Source organism: Marmota marmota, unplaced genomic scaffold, assembly GCF_001458135.2.
Source record: "Marmota marmota marmota unplaced genomic scaffold, marMar, whole genome shotgun sequence".
NCBI lineage: Eukaryota > Metazoa > Chordata > Mammalia > Rodentia > Sciuridae > Marmota > Marmota marmota.
The window spans coordinates 4794101-4821135 of NW_026000076.1; the positions used below are offsets into that span (position 1 = coordinate 4794101).

At 33.5% G+C, this 27035-nt stretch overlaps 1 protein-coding gene across 2 annotated transcripts in view; it reads right to left on the bottom strand.

Moving 5' to 3' along the window:
• Abcd3 (ATP binding cassette subfamily D member 3) overlaps nucleotides 1–27035 on the bottom strand; it is a 61260-nt gene that overhangs the window by 23602 nt on the left and 10623 nt on the right. The window contains exons 4-14 of one of the 2 annotated variants that reach the window (XM_015500832.2): nucleotides 21440–21509; nucleotides 20295–20392; nucleotides 19628–19751; nucleotides 17431–17487; nucleotides 15223–15365; nucleotides 12507–12576; nucleotides 10178–10247; nucleotides 9989–10086; nucleotides 9794–9885; nucleotides 1559–1650; nucleotides 1400–1472 (exon numbers count right to left, since the gene is read on the bottom strand). In XM_015500832.2, the coding sequence (XP_015356318.2) occupies nucleotides 1400–1472; nucleotides 1559–1650; nucleotides 9794–9885; nucleotides 9989–10086; nucleotides 10178–10247; nucleotides 12507–12576; nucleotides 15223–15365; nucleotides 17431–17487; nucleotides 19628–19751; nucleotides 20295–20392; nucleotides 21440–21509 (987 nt within the window). The remainder of the gene's footprint in view (nucleotides 1–1399; nucleotides 1473–1558; nucleotides 1651–9793; nucleotides 9886–9988; nucleotides 10087–10177; nucleotides 10248–12506; nucleotides 12577–15222; nucleotides 15366–17430; nucleotides 17488–19627; nucleotides 19752–20294; nucleotides 20393–21439; nucleotides 21510–27035) is intronic. The other variant, XM_048814414.1, reaches the window with a different exon arrangement.

Sequence of the window (27035 nt, forward strand, 5' to 3'; positions counted from 1 at the left end):
TATCATCCTGACTCAATCTGGGTAGTTCATATGTCTTAAGGAATTTATCGATGCCTTCACTATCTTCTATTTTATTAGAGTATAGGGTTTCAAAATAATTTCTAATTATCTTCTGTATTTCTGAATTGTCTGTTGTGATGTTGCCTTTTTCATCCCGTAAGCTAGTAATTTGGGTTCTCTCTCCTCTTTGTTAGCGTGGCTAGTGGTCTATCAATCTTATTTATTTTTTCAAAGAACCAACTTTTAGTTTTGTGCATTTTTTCGATTGTTTCTTTTGTTTCGATTTCATTGATTTCAGCTCTAATTTTAATTATTTCTTGCCTTCTACTGTATTTGCTACTGATTTGTTTTTCTTTTTTTAAGGCTTCGAGGTGTAGTGTGATGTCATTTATTTGTTGGCTTTTCCTTCTTTTAAGGAATGAACTCCATGAAATGAATTTTCCTCTTAGTACTGCTTTCATAGTGTCCCAGAGATTTCGATATGTTGTGTCTGAGTGAGAAAGCCAGTTTTGAAAACAAAAAATTAAAAATGTAATTACCATCTGATGCAGCAGCACTTCCAGGTAGATTTACAAAGAAAATAAAACCAGAAATCCAGAAAACCAAAACCAAGGCCAGACAACCAGATAATCAAAAATCAGACAATCAAAGAGATATCTGAATTCCCATAGTCACTGAAGTATGTATTCTCCAAGCCGAGTTACAGAAATCACTAAATTTCCTTCAATTAATGAAAGAATGAAGAATATATAGTGTGTGTGAATACATACATACATACATACATACAAATAGACTATTATTCCATCTTTCAAAAAGGAAGGAAATCCTGCCATTTTTGAGATGGATGGAACATTATACTGTGCAAAATAAGACAAAAAGAAAAATACTATAAAATCTTATGTAAAATCTAAAATAACCAAATTCATTGAAAGAGAGAATAGAATGGTGGTTTTCAGAGGCTGAAGGAGGAAAAAATGGGGATGATGTTGGTCAAGGGTATAAAGCTTTGGTCATAATACAAGAGCACGCTCAGGAGATTTAATGTATAGCATGGAAAATAGTTAAAAACAATGCATTGTATACTTGAAATTTGTTAAGATAGATCTTAAATTCTCACACATACATACAAATGGTAACTATGTAGAGACGTCAGACATGGTAATTAGCTGAAATGTGGTGATAATTTCACAATGTATACATAATGTCAAAACAATCTAGTTGCATATCTGAAATATATATTTTCTATGTCAGTGATATCTCAAAGCAATTTCTTAAAAAAACAAGATTAATTTTAAATTAAATACTAAGCAACTTTAAGCTAAAAGAGAAAGGTTATTACAAAAGCTTAACAAGGCTACTATAAAGCTTATGGTGCTAAAGAATCTTTTTCTATACATACTTTATAATGTTATCTGCATTGATGATTTCTCCAGCACCAGGTATCAAGGTACTGACTTGTACTCCTTCAGTACCTGAAATGGAAAATACGTATTAAAGCATCATATTGTGTCAGTAAAAACTTAAAATTGTGACCTCAAACTCTGACATTCATATTTACCCTTTTCCTGCTGCAAGACCATTGTGCGTTCATATTTGCCATGATTTAAATCCTTCAGTACTTGCATTAATTCTGTAATCCGGGCAGTAAAACTAAAATTTTAAAAACAGGAAACCATAATCAAAATTCCAGACTATTATTACATCTTTTATTTTATACAAACCTAACTGGAATTTCTAAAATTATAATTCAGTTTAAATGAAATAACTCAAAAGAAGTCTCACCATGAAGAATTAGTGCTTTCTTCAGTAAAAGCAGGAACATGGAGATAAGGGAAGAGGTTTCAGAAACTCCCCAACTCAACCACACAATATGTGATTAACAAGCAAAACAAGACAGTTGTTTAATGTTAGAATTTTAAGGAATATTTTTATGGACCCTATAAAAGGACAATTGCTAGTGCACTCCTCAGACCCAGGAAGGGGAGACACTGTGATCCCTTCTGGAGTGACCTATTAAGAAATGTGTAAAATCAACCTTTCCATCTGAGCGAAGAATACACTAGATGTGTGCCAAATGCATGCTGCCTCCCTGAACATAGGGAAGAATTGGGAACAGTCTCTTTTCTTACTCTGGAAAGGGAAAAAGATAAAGAGTTCTTAATATTAGATGGAAATTGCTGGGGCAATAGACAGAAACCAAAACTAGTAACATTATGGTTATCAGAGAAGTAAAAGGGAATTTTTAAAGAATAACAAGCAGAAAGGTCCTAAAGGAAATTTTGGGAGGTGATGGATGTTTTTATGGTATTGATGGAGCGATGTTTTCCCAGGTTTTCATTCATTAAGTTGTATGAAGTAAATACATAGTTTTTTTAATATGTCAATCACACCTTAATAAATTTTTTTTAAACAAATCCTCAAGGAATAGAGCCTTAGCACTCCACATAGCATGAAATATATAAAAGCATGAGCAAAGTTATTTACAAGTAGAAAAAAATGTCAACATTCTCAAGAGAAAGAGACTCCTCATAGTGGTTTGCAAGTTCTAATTGACCATGAAGATATTAACTATCACAGGGGGAAAAAGGAAGGAATAAAGAGAAATGTGAAGATGAATCATAGGCCCAAGAAAGATCTTAAGTGATCAAATTTCCTCAGGTAATCTGAAATTTATAGGGCTTTCTTCATTATGTTTTTTTTTTTACATTTGAGTCAAATGGGGTATAATTTCTCATTTTCCCAAGTATACAGGTTGCAGAATCACATTGGTCATACAGTCATGTATATATATACAGCAATACTAGTGTCTATTGTATTCTGCTGCCCTTCCTATCCCCCCTTCTCCTGCCCTCCCCTCACCTCTCTGTACCCAATCTAATGTGACACATTTCTTTTTTTTTCCCCTCACATCATCATACATGTATTTTTTTATAACGATGAGGGTGTCCTTCCTTCTTCCATACAATTCCCCTTTTCCCTCCCATTCCCTCCCACCTCTCTTCCCTATTTAGTGGCAATCTTCTTCTCATGGTCTTCCTCCCTACCCCATTTTAAGTCACACGCCTTATTCAGAGAAGACATTTGGCATTTGTTTTTTTAGGGTTTGGCTAACTTCACTTAGCATAATCTGCTCTAATGCCATCCATTTCCCTGTAAATGCCATGATCTTGTTTTTTTTTTAGTGCTGTGTAATATTCCATTGTGTATAAATGCCATATTTTCTTTTATCCATTCATCTATTGAATGGCATCTAGGTTGGTTCCAGTCTAGTTGTTGTGAATTGTGCTGCTATAAACATTGATGTGGCTGTGTCCCTGTAGTATTTTCTTTGTAGGTATTTTGGATATAGTCCGAGAAGGGGAATAGCGGTGTCAAATGGTGGTTCCATTCCCAGCTTTCCAAGGAATCTCCATACTGCTTTCCAAATTGGCTGCACCAATTTGCAGTCCCACCAGCAATGTATGAGTGTACCTTTCTCCCCGCATCCTCGCCAGCACTTGTTTTTTGAATGCCCGCCATTCTTACTGGGGTGAGATTGTATCTTAGGGTAGTTTTAATTTGCATTTCTCTGATTGCTAGAGATGGTGTGCATTTTTTCGTGTATTTGTTGATTGATTGTATATCCTTCTCTGAGAAGTGTCTGTTCAGGTCCTTGGCCCATTGTTAATTATTTATTTTATTTTTTTATTTTTTTATTGTTTAACTTTTTGAGTTCTTTGTATACTCTAGAGATTAGAGCTATATATGAAGTATGAGAGTAAAAACTTGTTCCCAGGATGTAGGCTCCCTATTTCCTCACATATTATTTCTCTTGCTGAGAAAAAACTTTTTAGTTTGAATTTGTCCCATTTGTTGATTCTTGATTTTAACTCTTGTGCTATTGGTGTCCTATTAAGGAATTTGGGGCCTGACCCCACGTGATGGAGATTAGGGCTTTTTCTTCTATTAGACACAGAGTATCTGATTTGATTCCTAGTTCCTGGATCTATTTTGAGTTAACATTTGTGCATGGTGAGAAAGGGATTCAATTTCATTTTGTAGCATACAGATTTCCAATTCTCCCAGCACCATTTGTTGAAGATGCTATCCTTTCTCCATTGCATGCATGCTTTTAGCACCGTTGTCTAATATAAGGTAGTTGTAATTTTGTGGATTGGTCTCTGTGTCCTCTATTCTGTACCATTGGTCTAGCAGCCTGTTTTGGTGCCAATACCATGCTGTTTTTGTTACTATTGCTCTGTAGTATAGTTGAAAATCTGGTATCGCAATATAGAATTGCTTTAGCTATTCTGGGTCTCTTATTTTTCCAGATGAATTTCATGATTGCTTTTTCTATTCTGCAAGGAATGCCATTGGGATTTTGATCAGAATTGCATTGAATCTTTAAAGTGCTTTTGGTAATATGGCCATTTTAATAATATTAACTCTGTCTATCCATGAGCAAGGTATATCTTTCCATCTTCTAAGGTCTTCTTCTATTTTTCTCTTTAGGGTTCTGTAGTTTTCATTGTATAGATCTTTCACCTCTTTTGTTAGGTTGATTCCCAAGTTTTTTGTTTTTGTTTTTTTTTTTTTTTCTGAGGATACTGAGAATGGGGTAGTTGTCCTCATTTCCATTTCAGAGGATTTGTCACTGATATACAGGAATGCCTTTGATTTATGGGTGTTGACTTTATATCCTGCCACTTTGCTGAATTCATTTACTAGTTCTAGAAGGTTCTTGGTAGAACCTTTTGGGTCTGTTAGGTATAGGATCGTGTCATTAGCAAATAGTGCTAATTTAAGTTCTTTTCCTATATTTATGCCTTTAATTTCTTTCATCTAATTGCTCTGGCCAGTGTTTCAAGCACTATGTTGAATGCAAGTGGTGAGAGAGGGCATCTCTGTCTTGTTCCAGATTTTAGAGGGAATGCCTTCAATTTTTCTACATTTAGAATGATGCTGGCCTGAGGCTTAGCATAAACAGCTTTTACAATGTTGAGGTAAGTTCCTGTTATCCCTAGTTTTTCTAGTGTTTTGAACATAAAGGGATGCTGTATTTTGTCGAATGCTTTTTTTGCGTCTATCAAGATGATCATATAGTTCTTATCTTTAAGTCTATTGATGTGGTGAATTACAGTTACTGATTTCCATATATTGAACCAGCCTTGCATCCTAGGGATAAATCCTACTTGATCATGGTGCACGATCTTTTTGATATGTTTTTGTATCCGATTTGCCAGAATTTTATTGAGGATTTTTGCAACTATGTTCATTGGATATATTGGTCTGTAGTTTTCTTTCTTTGAAGTGTGTTTGTCTGGTTTAGGAATCAGGGTGATGTTGGCCTCATAGAATGAATTTGGAAGTACTCCCTCTTTTTCTATTTCCTGAAATAGCTTGAAGAGTATTGGTATTAGTTCTTCATTAAAGGGTTTGTAAAACTCTGCTGTATAATCATCTGGTCCTGGGCTTTTCTTGGTAGGTAATCTTTTGATGGCTTCTTCTATTTCCTCAATTGATATTGGTCTGTTTAAGTTGTGTATATCCTCCTGACTCAATCTGGGCAGATCATATTACTTAAGAAATTTATTGATGCCTTCACTATCTTCTACTTTATTGGAGTATAAGGTTTCAAAATAATTTCTAATTATCTTCTGTATTTCTGAATTGTCTGTTGTCATGATGCCTTTTTCATCCCATAAGCTAGTAATTTGAGTTCTCTCTCTTCTTCTCTTCATTAGCATGGCTAAGGGTCTGTCGATCTTATTTATTTTTTCAAAGAACCAACTTTTAGTTTTGTCAATTTTTTCAATTGTTTCTTTTATTTCAATTTCATTGATTTCAGCTCTGATTTTAATTATTTCTTGCCTTCTACTGTGTTTGCTGTTGATTTCCTCTTCTTTTTCTAGGGCTTTGAGATGATGTGTAAGTCATTTATTTGTTGGTTTTTTTTTTCTTTTTTTGAGGAATGAACTCCAAGCAATGAATTTTCCTCTTAGTACTGCTTTCATAGTGTCCCATGGATTCCGATATGTTGTGTCTGTGTTTTCATTTATCTCTAAGAATTTTTGAATTTCCTACTTGATGTCTTCTGTAATCCATTGTTCATTCAGTAGCATATTGTTCATTCTCCAAGTGATGTAGGAACTTTTCTTCCTTCTTTTATTGTTGCTTTCCAGTTTCATTCCATTATGATCAGATAAATTGCATGGTAATATCTCTACTCCTTTATATTTGCTAAGAGTTGCCCTGTGGCATAATATATGGTCTATTTTTGAGAAGGACCCATGTGCTGCTGAGAAAAAAGTATATCTGCTTATGATGGTTGATATAGTCTATATATGTCCGTTAAGTCTAGGTTATTAATTGTGTTATTCAGTTCTAGTTTCTTTATTAAACTTTTGTTTGGAACATCTGTCCAGTGGTGAGAGAGGTGTGTTAAAATCTTCCATGATTATTGTGTTGTGGTCTATTTGTCTCTTGAACTTGAGAAGAGTTTGTTTTATGAACATAGCAGCACTATTGTTTGGGGCATATATATTAATGATTGTTATGTCTTGTTGGTAAATGGTTCCCTTTAACAGTATATAGTGTCCTTCTTTTTGATTAACTTTGGCTTGATTTCAATTTTATTTGATATGAGTATGGCCACCCTTGCTTGCTTCTGAGGTCCATGTGAGTGGTATAATTTTTCCCAACCTTTGACCTTCAGCCTGTTTATGTCTTTTCCTATCAGATGAGTCTCCTGTAGGCAGCATATTGTTGGATTTTTTTTTAAATCCAGGTTACTAGCCTATGTCGCTTAATTGGTGAGTTTAAACCATTAACATTTAGGGTTACTATTGATATATGGTTTGTACTTTCAGTCATGTTTGTTTATTTTTGTTATTTAACTTCATTTGTTTTTCCTCTTTGATTAGTTTTTTCCTTTACTGTGCTACCTCCTCCTGTTGATTTTCGTTGTTGTTTTTCATTTCCTCTTCGTGTAGTGTTTTGCCCAAAATGCTTTGCAGTGCTGGTTTTCTGGCTGTAAATTCTTTTAACTTTTGTTTATCGTGGAAGGTTTTTATTTCATTGTCAAGCCTGAAGCTCAATTTTGCTGGATACAATATTCTTGGTTGGCACCCATTATCTTTCAGCATTTGAAATACGTTGTGCCAGGATCTTCTAGCCATCAACGTCTGTGATGAAAAATCAGCCGTTAACCTAATTGGTTTACCTGTAAATGTAATCTGCCTCCTTTCTCTTGTAGCTTTTAATATTCACTCCTCGTTCTGTATATTGGATATTTTCATTATGATGTGTCTTGTTGTGGGTCTCTTGTGGTTTTGACATTCAGCATCATGTAGGCTTCTAGGATGTGTATTTCCATTTCATTCTTCATGTCTGCAAAGTTTTCTAAAATTATTTCATTGAACAATTGCTCATTCCTTTGGTTTGGACCTCTAAACCTTCCTCTATCTCAATGACTTTTAAGTTTGGTTTGTTATCCCAGATCTCTTGGATGTTTTGCTTGTGGTTTCTTACCAGCCTTTCTGAGTTGACTAGATTCTTTTCAAGATGATATATTTTGTCTTCGTTGTCTGATGTTCTGACTTCTAATTGGTCTACTCTACTGGTGATACTCTCATTTGAATTTTTAATTTGGTTTATAATTTCCTTCATTTCCAGGATTTCTGTTTGATTTTTTTGTACCCTGTAGAGTTGTTCTTCTGCTTCTTGTATTTGTTTATATAATTTGTTGTTGAAGTGATCTTTCATTGTCTGCATTTGCCGTCTAAGGTCTTCTTTAAGACTCCATACCAGCTGAAGCATGTATATCCTGAAATCTTTATCTGACCATCTCTCTGCCGTGTCTAACAACTCTTGTAATGTTGAGCTGTCCTGTATTGTTTGTGTTCCTTTTTTTCCTTGTTTTTTCATGATGCTCACGTTTCTTTCCAGCTCTGTCGGACTGCTGTGCTATTATTTTCTCCTATAAATTTGTTTTGATTTTGTGTAGCTCCGAGATCTCTCCTTTGTGATGGGAGACAATGTCTAGAGATGTTGGGTTCAGTTGAAATTTAAGTAATTTCATCAGTTTCTTAAAAGGCATACAGATTCTGATGGTGTATAGAGAACTGAAGTTTGGTCTTAGGACTTTATGTTTAGGTGGAAAGATGTGATGATATGGGGGTTAGTATATCTTAGCTACTTTGGAGGAGAGCTCTAATGAAGGGGGATATTAATAGGAGAATAGACTGGAGTATTTGGGGGTAGTTAAGTACTTAGGAGGACTATAGAAAGCCTAGAAACATTCACCTATTTGCATTTAGTAAATTACACATAGTAGAGAGAAAAGGAAAGAAAAAAAAGGAGAAGGAAAAAAAAAAAAACATATATATATATATATATATATATATAAAAAGGAAAAAAAAAATGCACTCCTAGAGTTCTATTTTCTTCTCTTCCAGTGGGTGGAGTTGTGCTTTCAGGCTAAGTCTCTGCCCACAGGATGTAGGAAACAATCCATGTGGAGCTTCTCTCCCTCCCCTGCCGGGTGTCTCTCCAATCCCAGTCTCTTTGGGTTGCTCCTGGTCTCTAACCCCCTTGCTTCTCCTGTCCGCCCGGCCCATTACCAGGGCTCCTCTCCACAGTTCTAGTTTCACTCTGGGCATACAGCTCCCTGGATGCCCTGCCCTCTTGACCGATTAGGCACCCTCTTTGTTTGTTATTCACCCAGTCATCAACGCTAATCTGTCGCCAAACTTGCTGTTGTGCGATCAGATGCGCCGAAGAAGATTCTCCAAGATGGTGACCACCTCTTTCCACTCCAGGGAGTCCAGTGAGGAGGATGACCTGAGCCGTTTCTTCACTAAATTCCAACTTCAGTTCTTGGTCTGGTGCCCTGTGGAGGCGCGGGTGTCAGACCTCCACAGGATCCGAAATTCCATTTCTCTGCGCTGCCAGGTCTCCACAGTGCTCAATTTCGCCGGCTGTGGCGGGTTACTGTTTAGTTCATCGGGTTCCTCCGCGCCAGGGCAGCTCGGATTCTCTAATGTCTGAGCTGTGTCCATGTCCTTCCAATGCTCAAACTCTTGCCTGAGACTCCATGGAGACCAACTTCCCTGAACATTCCTGACAAGACAGCAACCGCCGTTCTGAACTCACACCCTGTGAACACAGTGGCGCGGGTCACAGGGCCGCTCACTCCCTTCCCGCTGCCATGTTCCTATCAGTCTATGGTCTTTTTTTTAATACCACACTACAGCCCTTTGAGAAGAGTCTGAAACATTGAAAGATTTCATTCCATTCCATGGTCTAAGAACAATTTTATTTTTACACAATCTGATTATATCTACATCTGCACCTACAGATATCACATGTAGAAAAAAATTAATTTTTTCCATCAAAGTCAATTCAAATGTGGGTTGGTTTTTTTCTAAGTTTCCACTATTAAAAATCTAAGAAAAAATTGTCATGGACACAAAAAAGTTCAAACAAAAAAAAAATCTATTCATTAACTTAATTTCTGAGAATTAAGAAAAGGCTGCCATGGCCCATCATTTCCCAGCTCATAAAATGCCAGTGTCCACCAAGTAAAAACCTGAGAACCACTAATCTAATGTAAGGCTCAAAACAAGTATCTTCAAGAAACATGAAAAGATTTCTGTTAGAGAAAAAATCTTGCTTAATTAACTTCTATCAGAATCAGCTTCCTTGAGTAGGAAACGTTGCCCCTTATCTTAACCTCACCTGGGCACAATCATTAAGGACAACGTATTTTTTAAAATAATTCTCTGTAATTGCTCATTATTAACCAGTTTCTTACCCAGCCAATCTAGTCATTTCTCGCCCAGCCAAAACTATTCGACCCAGAGCTTGAGACATTCGCAAAAGCATTCTTCCACTTTGGTAGTAATCCTTAAATAGAAATAAATATTAGTTTTCATTTACATTTCAAAAATTTTAAATAAAGTTTTATTTTTATTTTTAAATTTTATTATCATCATTATTGTTACTTTACCTCCAAAAGCTCTGAATGGGTACTCTTGAGATGACGAGGATGAGACAAATCTAGGAAAGGACGACTCACAGCCAGGTAACCAACTACAGTGGCAAAGTCTGAAAAAAAACAGTTAAAGATCTAAAACACTATCATTATTTCACTTTTTCCACAAATCTCATTACACCATTTCTTTGAAAACATACTTACATTTGGCAATTATGCTATCAATGAAGCCCATTGAAAACCGAAACAAAATGAAATTATGTAGGTGTTCCACCTGTCATAAAACAGAAGTTTATTTTCTTAATATATATAAAAATTAAATCTATCATGAGGATAAAACAAACTATAAAATTCATTTATTCAACAAATGTTTACTGAGTATCATTTCTGGTTATAATTTACACCACACTTCCCTGAGTATGTGCTGATCACAGAGCAGGTGCCAAACACACACTTCATGAAACAATTTTTAAGCAAACAGAATGGAAATTATGAAAGCAATTTAACAATGTTGCTTCCTTTGCATGTTACAATGCCTCCATTTATAATACTGTTAGACACATATATCCCCAAACCAATCAAAAGCCAAAGAAAAGGAATAGAGATGAGCTAATTTGGATGAACTATTAGCTATTCAGATAGGTACTCAATGCTTTGTTATTCATGAAGACACACAGTCTTTAAGAATTACATTATAACCAATCTGAACCAAGTGCTAATGTAAATCAATGCCACACAACCCGAGTCTGTGAATTTCATTATCTCAAAATTAGAAATCTACAAACATGATTTATTCTGGAGTTTTAGGGTTCTCAAATTCTCTACCTATCAGATCATTCAAGGTGCTGCACAATCTGGCAGAGTTCTATTTTTAAGCTCGTCTGCTTCTATTTTGCTACTCTTTTTTTTGAGGGGGGGGGATACTGAGGATTGAACTCAGGGGCACTTAACCACTGAGCCACATCTCCAGCCCTTTTTTGTATTTTATTTAGAGACAGGGTCACTCAATTGCTTAAGACCTTGCTAAATTACTGAGATTGGCTTTGAACTAAAAATCCTCCTCCTCCAGAGCTCCGTGCACCACCCCACCTGGCTATTTTGCTACTTCTTGTTGAGCCCCAGAAATACAGGTTCATTTCATTTCACAGGCTTTCCTCTTGTTCCCTCTGCTAGCAACAAATGTTTTCTTCTTCCCACATTAAGTACCTAATCCTCACTTCATGTGGGCTTCTGACTGAACAGTGCCTCTTCAAGAAGGACCTTGGCCATTCTAGACAAAGTAGCGTAGCTAGGCAACAAACCCCATTATACACTCTCCCACTACTCTGTTTCCTTTTAGGTTACAGACTTTATTATTATATAAAATAATAAAGTCTGTAATAAAGGATATTATACAGAATATCCAATTGTTTACATATTAACTGTATTAACTGTCTCTTCCACTAAAATGTAGGCTTGCTAAGTACAGGGTAACTTGTTCTAAGTATCTGCAACTACAACAATGTTTGGAGCATTACTCAATGAATACTATGCATCAGACATTGCTCAATGCTACAGACACAACAATGAATAGAATGGACCAGGTCTCTGAGCTCATATAGTTTACATTTTAATAAAAGAGGATAACCAGAAAACAAATAAGATAATTATAAACTGCCATGTACTTTTAAGGAAACAGATGATTAAAACAAGAAGGAACTATCACAGAGTGATTTCAAATAGGCTCATCAGTATTAATATTTGAGCTGAAAATCTAAAGCATGAGACTAATCTAGCCATGTAAAAAGCAAACTGGTAAACAGCAGTCCCCTGGAAAATGACCTTAAATGCATTTTGTCAGTGAGCACTGAAAAATTTCAGTAATGTTAAAAGATAATGCAAAAATCTAGTTTCTGAAATAATTTAAAACTTCTTTTACCTTTCTTAAATATGTATCTAAAATACATATTTAATTTCACAAATTTTGACTAAAATGTAAGGGCCCCAAAGGAAAGATTTTATCCATCAAGTTCATCATCTACTTATCAGTAGCACCAACAATGGAGCCCATCAAGTACTTGATATCTTTTGAAAAAGTAATGAATAAAATTACTTGAATTCAAATTTTCCAAGTAGTAAGTATGTAAAAACTGAAATAAAGCTTTCTTAAGAAACAAATGTTTATATTCTAAATCAAATATCAGCAAACTATGACCCCAGAATCTAAATCAAGGATACCACTTGTTTTTGTAAATAAAGTTCTGTTAGAATACAGTCACTCCTACTCATGTGTATATTATATATAGCTGCCTTTGAGTAGCAGAGCTGAAAAGTTGCAAGAGAGACTGCATGGTTCCAAAAAAGCCAAAATATATTACTTTAGTAAATTTATCCACTTTCATAAGTGGGCAGATTAATATTCACAGATATTTAAAAGGAAATGATTTTAAGATATGTATACATATATACATATATATACAAGATAAATATTTTCTGGCATAAGCCAAAAAAAAAAAATTTCGTAAATACATGAGCTGCAAATATGTCATCTTACCAGTTTCCGGAAGACTGAGTAGATTGTCTGCTTTTCTCTTTTATTCCCGTTGTAAAATGCAATTTCTTCACTATTAAGGAAAATAATTTAGCAATTAATTATTGCTTACTAAAGACTGAAAAATAATTGAAATACAATATTTGATGACTGAAAGTTTGTATTTAAATGGCTATTTTGTGACTAAGAGCTTATCTGGTGCATCTCAAACTATCTGCTCAATTTATTGGGGTAAAGCAATACACACAGGGATGGATCATACACTGGACTGTAGCCAATGCCAAAAGGTAGTCTGCCTATAAAAGATATGACAGGCTAATTCTCAGGAATTTGAAATAAGACACAGTAGGAAGATGCTATGATATGTAAAACAACATGGCTAGGACAGACATTATAGTCTACAAGTTCAAGTAGAGACCCAAACAGAAGTGGGGAGGGGGGTAGAAAAAGACAGGTAGCAATGTCTTCACAGCCTTTGAAAAACAGAAAACCAGGTTAAGTCCTGAAGGCTTCACAGTGCATTCCCAGGAGCCCAGATGCATAGTAATTGTTCTTATTCTTATTCTTGGAACCCCACTACATCCTCACAAATGCCCTTTTCTAGAGCTAGCTTGAATGTGTCTACAAAGACAAGAATCTTGACTAGAAAAAGTGGGGAGGAGGGTGGATTTGATAGATGAGAAACTGTTCCATGGAGTTTACTCAATTTGTTAAAGTCATATAGCAAGCAAGTTAAGAAGCTGAAAATATCACTCCTTTCTGACCTTAAAGTTTATAGTCTTTTCACTATACAAGTATAATAATGTAAACCATCCCAGCAAAGTCCCTTTTCTAGCAGAGAAAAGTAAACATTTACACAGAACTTTAGAAGTCACAGTTGAATCAACTTCAAAAACCATACAAAATATTTCTTAAAAGTCTTCGGTTTTTTCCCTTAAAGTTTTATTCTACTAAAAAAAAAAAAAAAAAAAAAGCCTGTATTTTTCCCATCATGAAAGCAAGGTATTTTCTAACTCAACCACTTCCAAAAAAATTAACTTTCTATAAAGGTGAACCACATTTATCCTGTGCTTCCCAGCTTCCTTGACCTGACACAGAGTCCCATATATGAGAATCCCAATACCTATAATTACTCTTTTCTTCTTGTTTTCTTTTTTACTTCTACCTCCTCTTTATATCTAAGTCTACAGATGTTGATGAGGTGAGAAATTTTCCTTCTCCTGGAATGAGTCATTTTAGCCCTAATGAAAAATCTCAAAGGACTGAACATCTTATAATACTAATGACTGACTATTCAACATCTATTCACTTCCAAGTTTTTCCTAAGAGACCTCATTTTTCTTAAATTTACCTATTCTTTTCTGTGCACCCTAATGCTCACTCCCAACTCATAGAGTACAGGATCCCAACTAATCTAAGCCAATCATTTTGCTGTGGTTGCTTCAGGTGTGGACAAACACTATTTTGGTCATTGAGAAGTAAGGGAAAGTCAGCTATATAAATTCTGGGAAAGGTTTCTTTGCTCCCTTAAAGAGACACCAGAAGAGATGGCCCCTTTTTGCTCCTGCACCTTTTTGCAAGGTGGATAGGCTAGTGCAATCTGGGACTGTTTTTGTCATCTTGTAATCACAAGAATTAACCCATGGAAGGGGGCAATACACAAAGAAGGGCATCACAAGAGAACATTCAACAAGAGCAAGAGCCCTAATCCTGCTGTCCCTAGAGCTGCTCTCTCTTAGGAGTCTTTATGTGACATAGTAAACGTCTTTATTGTTGGGATCTTATGAGTCATGTTTGCTTCTTGCAGTAAAAAGTATCCTAGCTGATATCATCTTTCATTTATTTGGCAAAACACCTCTCTACTTAACCCTCTATATTCCCTCCCCAGAGTAAAAAAACCCCATGTGAAACTAGTACCATTTTAACAATCCAATAAGAAAAGAAGGAATCATTAAGAAAGTAATTTCCTAAGTATTTTATAAATTTCAATAAAATAGCCTATAGAGTATTATATAAATATTAGGACCCTCAAAATGACTTAAGATTGGCAGACTGATAATGAGAAAATTTATTGAGCACTTGCTCCGTATCAAAAACTGAGCTAGAAGCTTTATATAAATATTATCAAGTATATTCCTCTATATTATTCACTTCTTATAAACAAGAAAAGTGAGTCTGAATAACTTACTAAAATCATATAATATATGATCACTTAAGTGAAGAGGCAGGTTTTAAAATTAGTATGGCTCATCAAAGATCCATAGTTTTTCTTCCTATTTTGAATACTAAAACTCCCTGGAAAATAGGTAAAAACACATGCAGTATGAATGAAGACTGAATTAGACAGCATTGCAAACATACTCTCAAAATAAAAAAGTTTGTGGGTAAATTGAGAGAAATTTTTTTTTAATAAATACTATAAGCAAATTTTAATTCGAATTGTACACATGACTTAATTTAAAGCAAAATTAACAAAAAGTAGTCAACAGATGATATGAAGAAGGGAATCAAGGATACTATATGGGATTAACAAGAAAAAGGGTTAGAGATAGGAATTAGTGCTTAGTAAAACATACTGTATATAATGTACATTTCAAAACAAGAAAATATGTACATACTATTTCTGTAAAAGCATTACTAGACATTTTAGAGTCAATTTAAATGACATCAATATTCATAAAAATGAATTTTCTGATAACTTGCAGAAATTTGTTCTTACCTGTTTGTAATGAGCCGGGAATTAACATATCTATATTCACCTTCATATTTTTGTTCAGTAATTGTCATCTTACCAATGGGCCTTCTCAGTCTAGTTAGGAATAGCCCAGACACAACCAAGTAGGCCATCATGCTTGCTGGGCCCTATTATTTTTAACAGAGAAAGATACACAAAGTTCAAGGATCCCATAATAAAATCCACAGGATGCAAACATGTACAATTTCTATAATTAACTCCAATGAATGATAGAAAAGGCTCCTTGAGTTAATTTTTTTCCCTGTTTCTTTCCTGAAAAAATACACAATAGCCTCTACACTTTCACTCTGTCTACTACTCTAACCAATGCAGTTCATCCCCACTCTCCCATATCTGCTTACCTAAAATCCTATAATTTCAGTTCTTACTTTTCCTTCAGCATCTAACGCTCTTCAATTCTTCTTGATAAGCTCTTAGTATTCCACAATAATCCTCATATCTCTGTCCTATTTTTCAATGTTAATATTCCCTCAGTTTCTTTCCTTATCTCTCATCCCAAATTTGTACTTCTAGTCTCATCACTCTTATGATCCCAAGATATTATTGCCAAATTAGTACCATCACACATCTTCAACTCACTGCATAGACACCTCAAGTTCAATTCCCTCAAACTCTGCCTTTCCCTGCTTGTACATCTTGCTTCCAGCTGCTATACCTTCTAACTTTGTAAATGACTCTATCACCCATTCATCATTCTAAGAAAGAAGATTCAAGCTGTCCATGTTCATTACTGACCCTTCTTTCATTACTATATAAAATATATCCTATGCTGTGCCATACAAAAATAATTATTTCCTGAAAATGCCATTCAGTGAGGTTGTTCTTATGTCTAGTAAGCCCAACCTATCTAATGAACACCCATTATCTCCTCAAAACAACTCAAGTATCAGTTCTAATTCTTCCAGGAGGTTAGTACCTGCCACTTCCATTATTAAACTTTTCACACTGTTTTATAATTGCTTGAATAACTACATGTTTCACCTTTGTTCACATGTCACAATTTCTCTTCAGGGGGAATTTAATCATCTTTCTATACTATCTAGCATAATGTTCATGAAATACAGTATCTATTCAAAATTGTTTTAAAATTAAACCTAGGGTTATGGGGTGCAGATCCGTCACAGAGTGCTTTCCTAGCATGCTGCAGGCTCTAGGTTTGAGCCCCAGAACCACCAAAAATTAAAAAATAAAAACCTGAAAACCTGATTGAGAGTCTGGGGATATGGCTCAGTGCTAGCACACAGGTTCAATACCTAGCACCACAAAAAAAAAAAAAACAATCCTGATTGATTCAAGGTGTTTCAAAAACTGCTGGAAATACAGGGCACGTGATAACTAAAACACAGTTTTTGCTTTCAAAATATGCAAAATCAGATTAACAGTAATACACAAAGACATGTTTGTTTCTATACTAAAACAAAAATAGTATAGCACAGAGATAAGACAGATTAGAATTAGTCACTCACTCACAATAAAAATAAGCTTTGAGAATGATTTAACCTGAATTACAGGATAGCAAAGGGTTAAGATGCTAGACAAGAAAAGTCAGACAAAACCTACTTTCCCTAGTGTTTTGGAAAGCAATAAAAACCATTATGTAAGTTATTTATTAATCAACTAAAAATGCATATATGTACACATAACATAAAACAATCCCATTATACATGCTTGTGTTATAAATACTTATGACATTACATATTAAATGACTAAGTGAGAATATTCAAGAGAAAATTTAAAGGTAACTCTGGCCATGACAAATGCCAGAGGAAAGGTAATAAAACTCATGGGATAGTTATATTATTATAAAATGGCCTTAAAATTGTTATGACTATTCTGAATGTACTGCTGATATTTAACATTCAAGTTTTAGAGTAAAATGGTTATCTTCAAATCTCCTTTTAGACATTACTTTTCAACAATAAGTGTCTATGTGTTCAATGTTTAAGTACTTCTGGTTATTACTGCAATAAAATTTTTCCAAGTGTCTGACTTAAGGGAAATTAAAAAGCTAAATTAGAATTTTTTAATCTTTAGTATAGTTTATAACCAAACTTTATTAGGTGCATCATGTGAAAACATGTTTTTTGGGATACAAAAAAATGTCTTAGACCATCAAGCTATTCTCAACACAGTACTATAGCAATTTAAAAGGTGAAATAAAAATAGACTTACCTCAGCTCCAATTGCACTTGTTAACTTGAAAATATATAAAACTATATCTAAAAATGGCTGTAAAATAAATACAGAAAATTAAAACTGAAGAACTGGATTGCCAACTAATACATGCTAAATACAAAATGTTATTCAAGATTTAATACTTAAATTATCAACATGTAGAGTTCATACTGAGCATAATGTACTATAATAGAACCCAGATCAATGACTACATAAAACATACAGTTCTTATCTCAAGAAACCTAAAATAAAGATAACCTTAACAACATCTACTGACATCACATAGGAGAAATACTCATCACTTTCCATCAACTAAGACAGCCCTACTGTGATAATTAACCATTAGCAACTTAGTAATTTCTCAATGTAATCTAAAGACACACAACAAAAGTACCTGAGCTGTAACCTCATATCTACTATCAACTTTTCTAGTTCTAATCATCTTCAGAAGAGGTTGTTCGTGCTCTAATACTGTTTGATTCTATTATTTTATCACAACATTTATAAACTGAAACTATCAAGTGAGCCCATGAATTTAATTTTATGACATAAAACTCAAGCTTCTATAACTACCTTACTTATACTGCTCCTCACAGAGAAGTCAACTGACATACTATTAGTGGCATGCACCATGAAGTATTTCAAGGACCCCAAGTTTTGCTCATTCACTTGAAGTCTACAGCTTCCCCTTCAGACGTCACTAGAAGAGATGGTTTATTCATTGGCCAAGATCTACCTTTTCTTTTTCCTTGTTTTCCTTTTTTCTCCCTTTTATAAATTATAAAGAAGTTAGAAATACTTATAAAATTCAAGTACATTTAAAAGTCATTGACAAGTCAAAAAATGACTCAATTTAAGTCAGATATCAAATAATTAGATATTTAAAACAGTAAACACATCGTAGGTCACAGCATCTCTAGAATTAATTCAACAATACTCTTTTCTATTGTAGATGCGACAAGACCTGAACTACACTTTTGCTCAAGTGCCAAGATGTAAAGAATATATTATAATTTGCCTACAGAACTGGTATCAAAATTACATGAAAAGTTTTATGTAAATCCCCCACCCATAAACCCTATATCCCCTACCCACCGCCACATACACAGAGAACAAATTTTAAATGTAGTAATGGGAACAGAAAAGAAAGCTGAATTACTGAATTACTATTTGTACTTGTCTAAGTTCCTAGAGTTCAGATGAGTTAGCAAAGGCATCTGGAGAGCTAAATAAAGAATAAAGTTTGGCATGAAATGAGAATATTTTAGCAGAGGGCCTGTATACAAGGAGGGAAGCTCTTGTGGATATATATCACTTTTTCAAGTACTGCTTTTCTCTCCAGCCATGTAACTGAAGCAGGAGCATTCCCAGTCTTACAACTTGACCTAGTCCCTTATGTATAGTTTTTTGTCCCAAGACTGGATATCTGGGTCAGTTGTGACTGGAGACAAAGATACTCTAATCAATCCAGTTTGAGACAAGCTCCTACCATAGTTCAAGGGCAGTTATGTAGATAAGAGTGGAAACTGGAGCATCTCAGATGAAGAGGGGAGGGGATGCTGGGTTAACAATCTTACAAGTGCCTGTTAAATATGTTACTCAGTGCAGGAGATAAGGACAAAGAAGCTGGCTTAATGAGAAGACTATAGTAGAAATTCAAGGGTGATGAGAGAAGATGAGTAAGACAAGTAAGAACTGAAGACATGAACAGCTTAAAAGAAAACTGGTTAAAGCCTATCAAAGTCAAGAGCTTGGGCAATATTCTGAGAAGGGAAAAAAACAGTATTTAGAAAACTGAAATAAATTTATATCATGTGAAAGTTTTCTGTCTACAATTTAATGATCTATCAGAAATGGAGAAAATAAAACACAAAAAAGGTAGGAAGCCCTTCATCTGTAGTTTTGAGGATGTGGAATTAGATACATAAAGTCAATTTCCAGCAACTTCAGATGTACACAAGTCAAGAGATAAGAATTCAGATGTATTTTACAGAAATCAACCTGAAAATTCTTACAAAATCTTTGTAAAAACAGTGAATGACCAATTCTAAGCCAAAATACTCACAAAAATAATATTAAAAATAATTATATAATTGTAACTATTATAACAATTCCCGTTTTCTCATAAAAACACTCAATATTTATATGCTAAATTCAACAAATTAAACAATTTTTTAAAAATAGAGAAACTTACCTTAATAAGATTTGAATACAGATCAACTACACTGTTACAAAATTTTTCTACATCCTGTGTAAGTAGCTGGTCTGGATTAGCTATTCTGTTGTCCAGATTTCCCATTTTATAATATGTGAAAGCTCTAAAATAGCAGTAAGAAAATAACTGTAAAACAAGTGATATTAAACACATAACCAAAAAAAAAAAAAAAAATCACATTATGCCACCAAGTGCAAACACAGAGAAGCAGAAATGTCTGAAGACAGAAGAGACTCTAAGAATTGTCTTAACTTATTTTAGACATAAGGAAGCAAGTCCAGAGAAGGATGACTTGCTAACCATGAGCCACGGCGAGATTCCAGATAACTGAGAGATCATCCCCAGTATGCTTTTTTGTCTAGAAGTAGTTTTCTTAAAAAACATATATAAAAAAATAAGAAAAACTTCTATATCTCAGTATCACAAATACTAACTGTTCAATTTAAGTATTTTTAATTTAAAAGTAAGCCATCACTGGGCTGAGGTTGTGGCTCAATGGTAGAGCACTCGCCTAACACGTGCGAGGCCCTGGGTTCGATCCTCAGCACCACATAAAAATAATAATAATAAGTAAATAAAATAAAGATGATATTGTGTCCAACTAAAAAAAATAAATTAAAAAAAAAAAAAGTAAGCCATTACTTACTGGAGATACTCCTCATAGAGGTATCTGGTGAGCCTTACTCGGAAGCACAGTTTAAGCTCATTTAACCCATATTTTAAGAAGTTATTAACCAGAGAGATCTAAAACAAACAAATATTATTTGTATTACTTCACTTCTTACTAAGATATAATTTACTTCTGTATCAATTTACTGCATCCACAAATCCTATGATTTCTATAACTGCTAGTCCATATTATTATAATTCAAGTGTTTTACTTAGAATTTACAACAATACAAAGAGAACAAGCTAAACCAAATGCAAATGGCTTTTATTACCTTATGTTAAACTTTATGTGGAACTTGTTTTATACCAACTAACGTTGTTTTACAGATTATTTCTACAGCTATCTTTATTAATACTTTCCATGATTATATTAAAATTAATCCTTCCATAGTTCTGAACTCATATTTACATTTCAAACTCATGCATAACAAAAATTTTCTCAAGTAGTACTTGCAAAACACTGGTTTTCTACTGATTCTCCATCTTTAATATCTATGTTGCTTATGCCCACCACCAAGGTTTATTAAACTAGAATTTCTGATATTCTTTCAATTTTTACAATTAAGCTTCTCCTTTCTATCCCCAAATTTAGAACACTAAAATTCCTATAGGGTCAATAAGATAAAAATAGGAACCATGCTAATAAAATCATTCATATTTTAAAATAAATTATTTTTAATAAATTCAGATCATAAATTCTAATTTAAGATAAATTCCTATAATAGCTTAAAGCAATTGCTCTCAACCAGGGTGATGTGCTTCCCTATCTTGCCCCCAAATTAGCACAATATCTAGAAACATTTTTGGTTGTCACCACTAGGAGAGGAGTGCTACTAATGCTTCTAAATACTAACACTGGGGAAAATATGGCCTGAAAGTTAAAATAAAACTCACTAAAATATATATACCACAAATGAAATTGAACCAAGCAATTTCTTTTAATTTTTCTACCTACTGTGATGATTTACATTTAAATATTAGACTATAAATTACAAAACTAAACTCAAATTATAACTTTGTATCATAAATCTTTAAAGAACTTAATAATTAAAAATCTTTAAAGATTTTAATAAGATGAAAATTTTCCCTAGGTGAATAAGATTTTTCAAGAATGAAACTTACGAGAGGCATGGCAGCGATGAAGTTGAATAAGTACCTCTTGAAATCTTTTCTGCTACGACCAATGATACCACTGCAAACCACCACATGCAATGCATTAGTTGCAAAAGAAGCAAAATTAATAAGAAAATTTCTGCAAGTCTAAATTTACTCTTGGAAATTTCTATTGAATTAAAAAAATAGAAACAAAGATATGAAAAAATATTTTCTTACAAAACATTTTCAAGCTTTGAAATGCTATCGTTTAAGAGTCTTCATGAACCTCACTCTGCAGATGACAAAATTAAGTAAGGATGATGATAACTAGGGGCTGGGGATGCAGTTCAATGGTAGTTACAGCTAATTAGCATATGCAAGATCTTGGATTAGACCAAACACCACCAAAAAAGAAAAAAAAGAACAATAACTAGTTCTTTCCTTACTCAAACTGGGAATTTGTTTTTTTTTAAAAAAAGGCTTAAGTTATCACAAAAGGAGTTTAGATAGTGAAACAATTAACAACTTTCATAGCCCCAGGCATGGGTCACTGTGGATAAACTGAAATAGTAAATTTTTCCTTTAAAGGGTCAAGAATGAGAATTCTGGGCTTCATATCCCTTAAGGTCCCTGTTGCAACTACTCAATTCTTCCACTATAGAGTAAAAGCAGCCAAGGGCCTGGCTCATGTGCTAACAAAATTTTCCTTAAACCCATGACTGATAGTGAGAGTTCCCCTGTGGGTCCGAGTTTCCAACCCTGGGACTCAACTCTGATTAGAGAAGTCAAAGAACGGTTCTGTAAAAGTTTCAGATTCCTTGACATAGTTCAGCTAAACCAGCTCTTCTTTTGTCTGCTTTTGATCTGTTTTACACACTTATCTGTCTTTAAAATACACATTAAAATTTAGTTCTTAATAAAAAGTTCTCTATTATAAGTTTGAAGTTTGAAAGTCACTGTACCACAAAGATCTCTGAGTATGATGTGTCTGTGATTTACTAAAGAGATATAATTTATTTGATCACAGAATTCTTTTCTTAGAATTTTCATTAATTTCCCCAAATGTAACAAAATATATTTTAAGAAACACTGGACTAAGTGATTTAACACAATGCCCCACCAAAAAATGACTGATAAATGATAGAGAAATAATTTCCTTTCTATGAGGGAAAAGGTAAATAAATTTGGGGAAATTTGGGTTAAAGAAAGCTAATAAATGCCTTTACCAAAAAGACCTTCTCAAAGATTTTAATACATACTATCATCATTGTAACTCTCTAACAGGGGCTTATAGCTTGTAGCATTTCCTTGGACAACACTTTGGGAAATGTTATCTTAAACTAATTGAAAAATTCATAGTCCAATTTTGATATAACCTTTAAAAAACAAATAAAGTCTAAAAAAATTAAACTAGAAGTTAAAATGGAACCACACAAAAATTTTTTATAGCAATAAGAATATCAGAAGCATTAAGCAATTATATAGTACAAAAAGTTTAAAAGTTTAAGTTAAAATTGTTTGAACCAAACTACATAAAACCAAAGTGCTTTAGTGCTGCCCAAGCTATGAAGCACACAGATTAAAATTTGGTAAAGCACATGCCATCATTCAGCAATGGTTTACCATTGGAGTAGCAGCTATAAATTTATAAAATGGTTCCTTGAATAGAGCTTTATTTCTGCTTATTATTCCACTGCAAGAAAAAAATAATAATTAACAAAGAAAATTTTTATTAGTAGTCCTAATCTTTATTACTTCCAAAATGTATAAGGACTTTTTACAAAAGATACTTTGATAAATTTTAGAATGCTTTTAGCCAAATGGTTGAAAACAAAATATATCTTTATGATGAGATAAAGCAGCAACATGTTAAGAAGGATTCGCCTCCATGTCTACATTTATTGAATTATTATAATTTCTACCTAAAGACATATCCGACTAAGATCTGTCTATGCTACAAAGTCATCAGACTCTACAACAAATGAACTTATACAAAGAATATTAAAATGCATTAAGAACAAGTCTTTTGGAGACTCTTTTTAGCAGAAATACATGAAAACAGACCTGCACTGGAAGAGGCAAAAAATAAAAGACCGATAAATCCTTTGACAATGTGCTTTTAATAGTCATAAAGAGAAATGTATTAATTATTCAAATAAAACTGCCTCACATTATGAATGCACAATATTTTAATACTTTTTAATTTGACCAAATATTAAAAATATTTAACCAAATATCAAAGATCTCATACATAACAGAGTCTCAAAAATATTTACTTAGTAGAAAATCAACAACTTTAATATTACTATTTTATAATTGGTGAATGTAGGTTAAGAAGATGAGGAAATTTCTTGTACTATTCTTGCAGCTTCTTTATATGTTTGAATATCAAAATACCTTAAGAAATTTCAGAAAAAAATAAAACACTTTTTAAAAATCTCTATTTTATTTTAAGACAGGGTCTCACTGTATTGCCTGGCTGGACTAAAACTCAGCCAGGATCCTCCAGTCTTAGCCTCCCCAGTAGCTAGGATTACAGGTGTGCCACCAGACCCAGTTGTAACTAAAATTTAAAACTGAGTATCCAGTAGGTTGACTATCTAGTAGAATAATAAACTGGCTAATGCTACATAGTAACTTTCTTCTTGTGCATCATTACCAATTAATATATTACCTACTCTTGGCTGTATATTTTTTCCAGGTTATTAGTATTTAACAAAATTAAAGTTATTGTGTATTCAATTAAAGTTGGAAATCCCTAGTGTACAAATAAAAAGTATTATTCTTTTGGATTACTAAAGTAAGAAATCACAAAGCCTGAATAAAATGGGAAAAAAAAACTTTCAAAAATAAAGTAATTTTCTAATCTATTCTATTACTGTTCAGGGTTCTTTATAAATAATATGTGGCTGATTCTACACAGATACCTAATATGTTGTTCAATAGTGGATGTAACCTATATATTTTTGCCACAAGGCAATTAACAATATTATAATTGGGGAGACTACATTTTTATCAAAACGTAAGGCATTTAAAGTCACAGATAAAATTATCAAAGGAAAAAATTAAATTTTACAACTCACATGAAAGGACATAAATGTCTTCTATCCATCAGTTACTTAAGGTCTCAGATTACTTGTGCACACAGTTTATAAAAACAGAACTTAGCAATAAAATTGATTTTCCTCAAGCTAATATACTAGCAGCAATGAACAAATATTTCACTTATGCTTATGTTTTACTTCTTTGAATATGTTAGAGGATTCCTCACTAGGACACATATACATAAAAAGGCTCTTACATACACCCTTCAAGGGAGACCAGACAATCAACAAGCCTTTATTCCTGCTTTTTAAGATCTTCACTTTTAAATATGAATTCACTTGTCAAGAGCCACAGAATACTTGAGAAAAGACCAGAATAACAAAGGACCATGAAAGAAAAAACACTAAAACAAAATATACTTTTAAAAACTTAATAGCTTGAGATGAAAAATATTGCATATTTGAAAATATGATTGCTACAGAAACATCCACGTGCAAGAGAAATCTTAGAAATAAAATTATATTGTGTACATGTATGAATATATAATAACAAATCCCATCATTATGTATAACTATAATGCACAAAAAAAGTGGAAAGAGAAAACTTTTTAGAAAAGAAAGAAAACTGTAACAAAAATTCACTGGATAATAATGTCCCAGAAAAGAGAATAAAATGTCACAGTTGAAAATAGAAATTTAAAAATATACAGGTGATCAGTCTGGGATTCAACTCTCAACTAAAGATTTAAAAAAAAAAAAAAGAGGAAGAATTTTTTAAAAAAACAACAACAAAAAAAATATTCCCAGAATGAAGAATGAGTTCCCAAATTAAAATGAGCCCACCTCATGACCAGCACAAAAAATGATGAAAAAAATTCACACTAATGTTTAGTGAAATTTTCAAGTACAGTAATATCTAAACATTAAAAAATAAAAATGAGAATGACAATAGGCCTCAAGACCCAATGTGGGTATATAGATTTTTAAAATTCTTAAATATTTATTTATAACATGTATCAGACATATTTAGCAACCTCATTAAGTGTAATTAAACAAGCTGAATCACTTAAGGCAGCATATTTCATTTTAAGAAAAAGGACAAAATTCCATAGTGATATTGATGATGTTGATAAAAGTCAAGGTGTGTGTTTTTTAACCTTTGCTACAATTAGAAGCACCTAAGACATTTCAACAAGTGAGGACTAACTGAAGCAGGATCTCTATGGGTGAGGCTCAGGCATTAGCAGTTTTTAAAATTCTCCATATGAGGAATGTGATAGACATCACTGTCCAAAGTACATATATGAAGACAAGAATTGGTGTGAAAATACTTTATATACAAACAGAGATATGAAAAATTATGTTCTATATGTGTAATAAGAATTGTGATGCATTCTGCTGCCATGTATTTAAAAAATAAAATTAAAAAATTGAAAACTGGGAAAAAAAATTCTCCATATGATTCCCGTCATTCTGCAACCAAGGCTGGGAGATAAAAACCAAGAAAAATGGTTTCAAAATGCTGAGGTAAAGTAATTTCCAGCTTGGAATACATAAATACATCTAAATTATCAATCAAGTGTGAAAGCAAAAGAAAGACATTTTCAGATCTACAAGGTCTCAAAAATTTATCTCCTTTGTAGCTCTTCTCAGAAAAAAAAAAAACTGTCAAAATAAGAAAATAAACTGAGAAAGAAAACATTAAAAGATCCAGAAAATAGGTTATTTATTTCAAGAGAGAAAAATGAAAGAAATTCATTCCAACCAGGTGCCATGGCATGAGCCTTTAATCCCAGCAGCTCCAGAGGCTGAGTCGGGAACAGCTAGAGTTCAAAGCCAGCCTCAGCAACTTAGCAAAGGCCTAAGCAATTTAGTGAGATCCTGTCTCAAAATAAAAAATAAAAATGGCTCCAGATGTGACTCAGTGCCTCTGGATTCAATCCCCAATACCAAAAAAAGAAATTCATTCCCCAAATAATTATAAAAGTAAGTCAAGCTGAGTATGGTGGCACACACATATAATCCTGGTGACTCAGGAGGCTAAGGAAGGTGGATCTCAAGTTCAAGGCTAGACTGAGCAACTTAGTAAGATCTTGTCTCAAAATAAAAAGGACTGGGAAGCTAGCTCAGAGATAGAGCTCTTACCAAGCTTGTGCAAGGCCCTGGTACAATACTTATATCCAAAAATAAAAAAGCCAATTCAAAATAACTGCTATTCAGTGGGTCTAAAGTAGAATCAATACTAATTAGAGCAGCAAGATAGGAAACTAAAGGGACATAGGGTAGAGGTGGAAACATAGACATAAAACTGAGAGATTACCTACTACCTTTGACATACTATAATGCTGTGAAGATTTTACAGTTTTGTCAAAAGGTCTGAGCTAAATTTTAACAGTAGGCAAAATATTAAAAGTGCACAAAACAAAACTTTGAAATTTATAAATGCAAGGACCAAAAACAAAAATGTTTTTTAAGCATGTGGCTCAGCTGTAAACAATAGTCAATATCATGTAACCAATAAATACAAATTTAACAAAAATTGCAAGATGACATTGAGAATATGATCTTGGGTATCAACA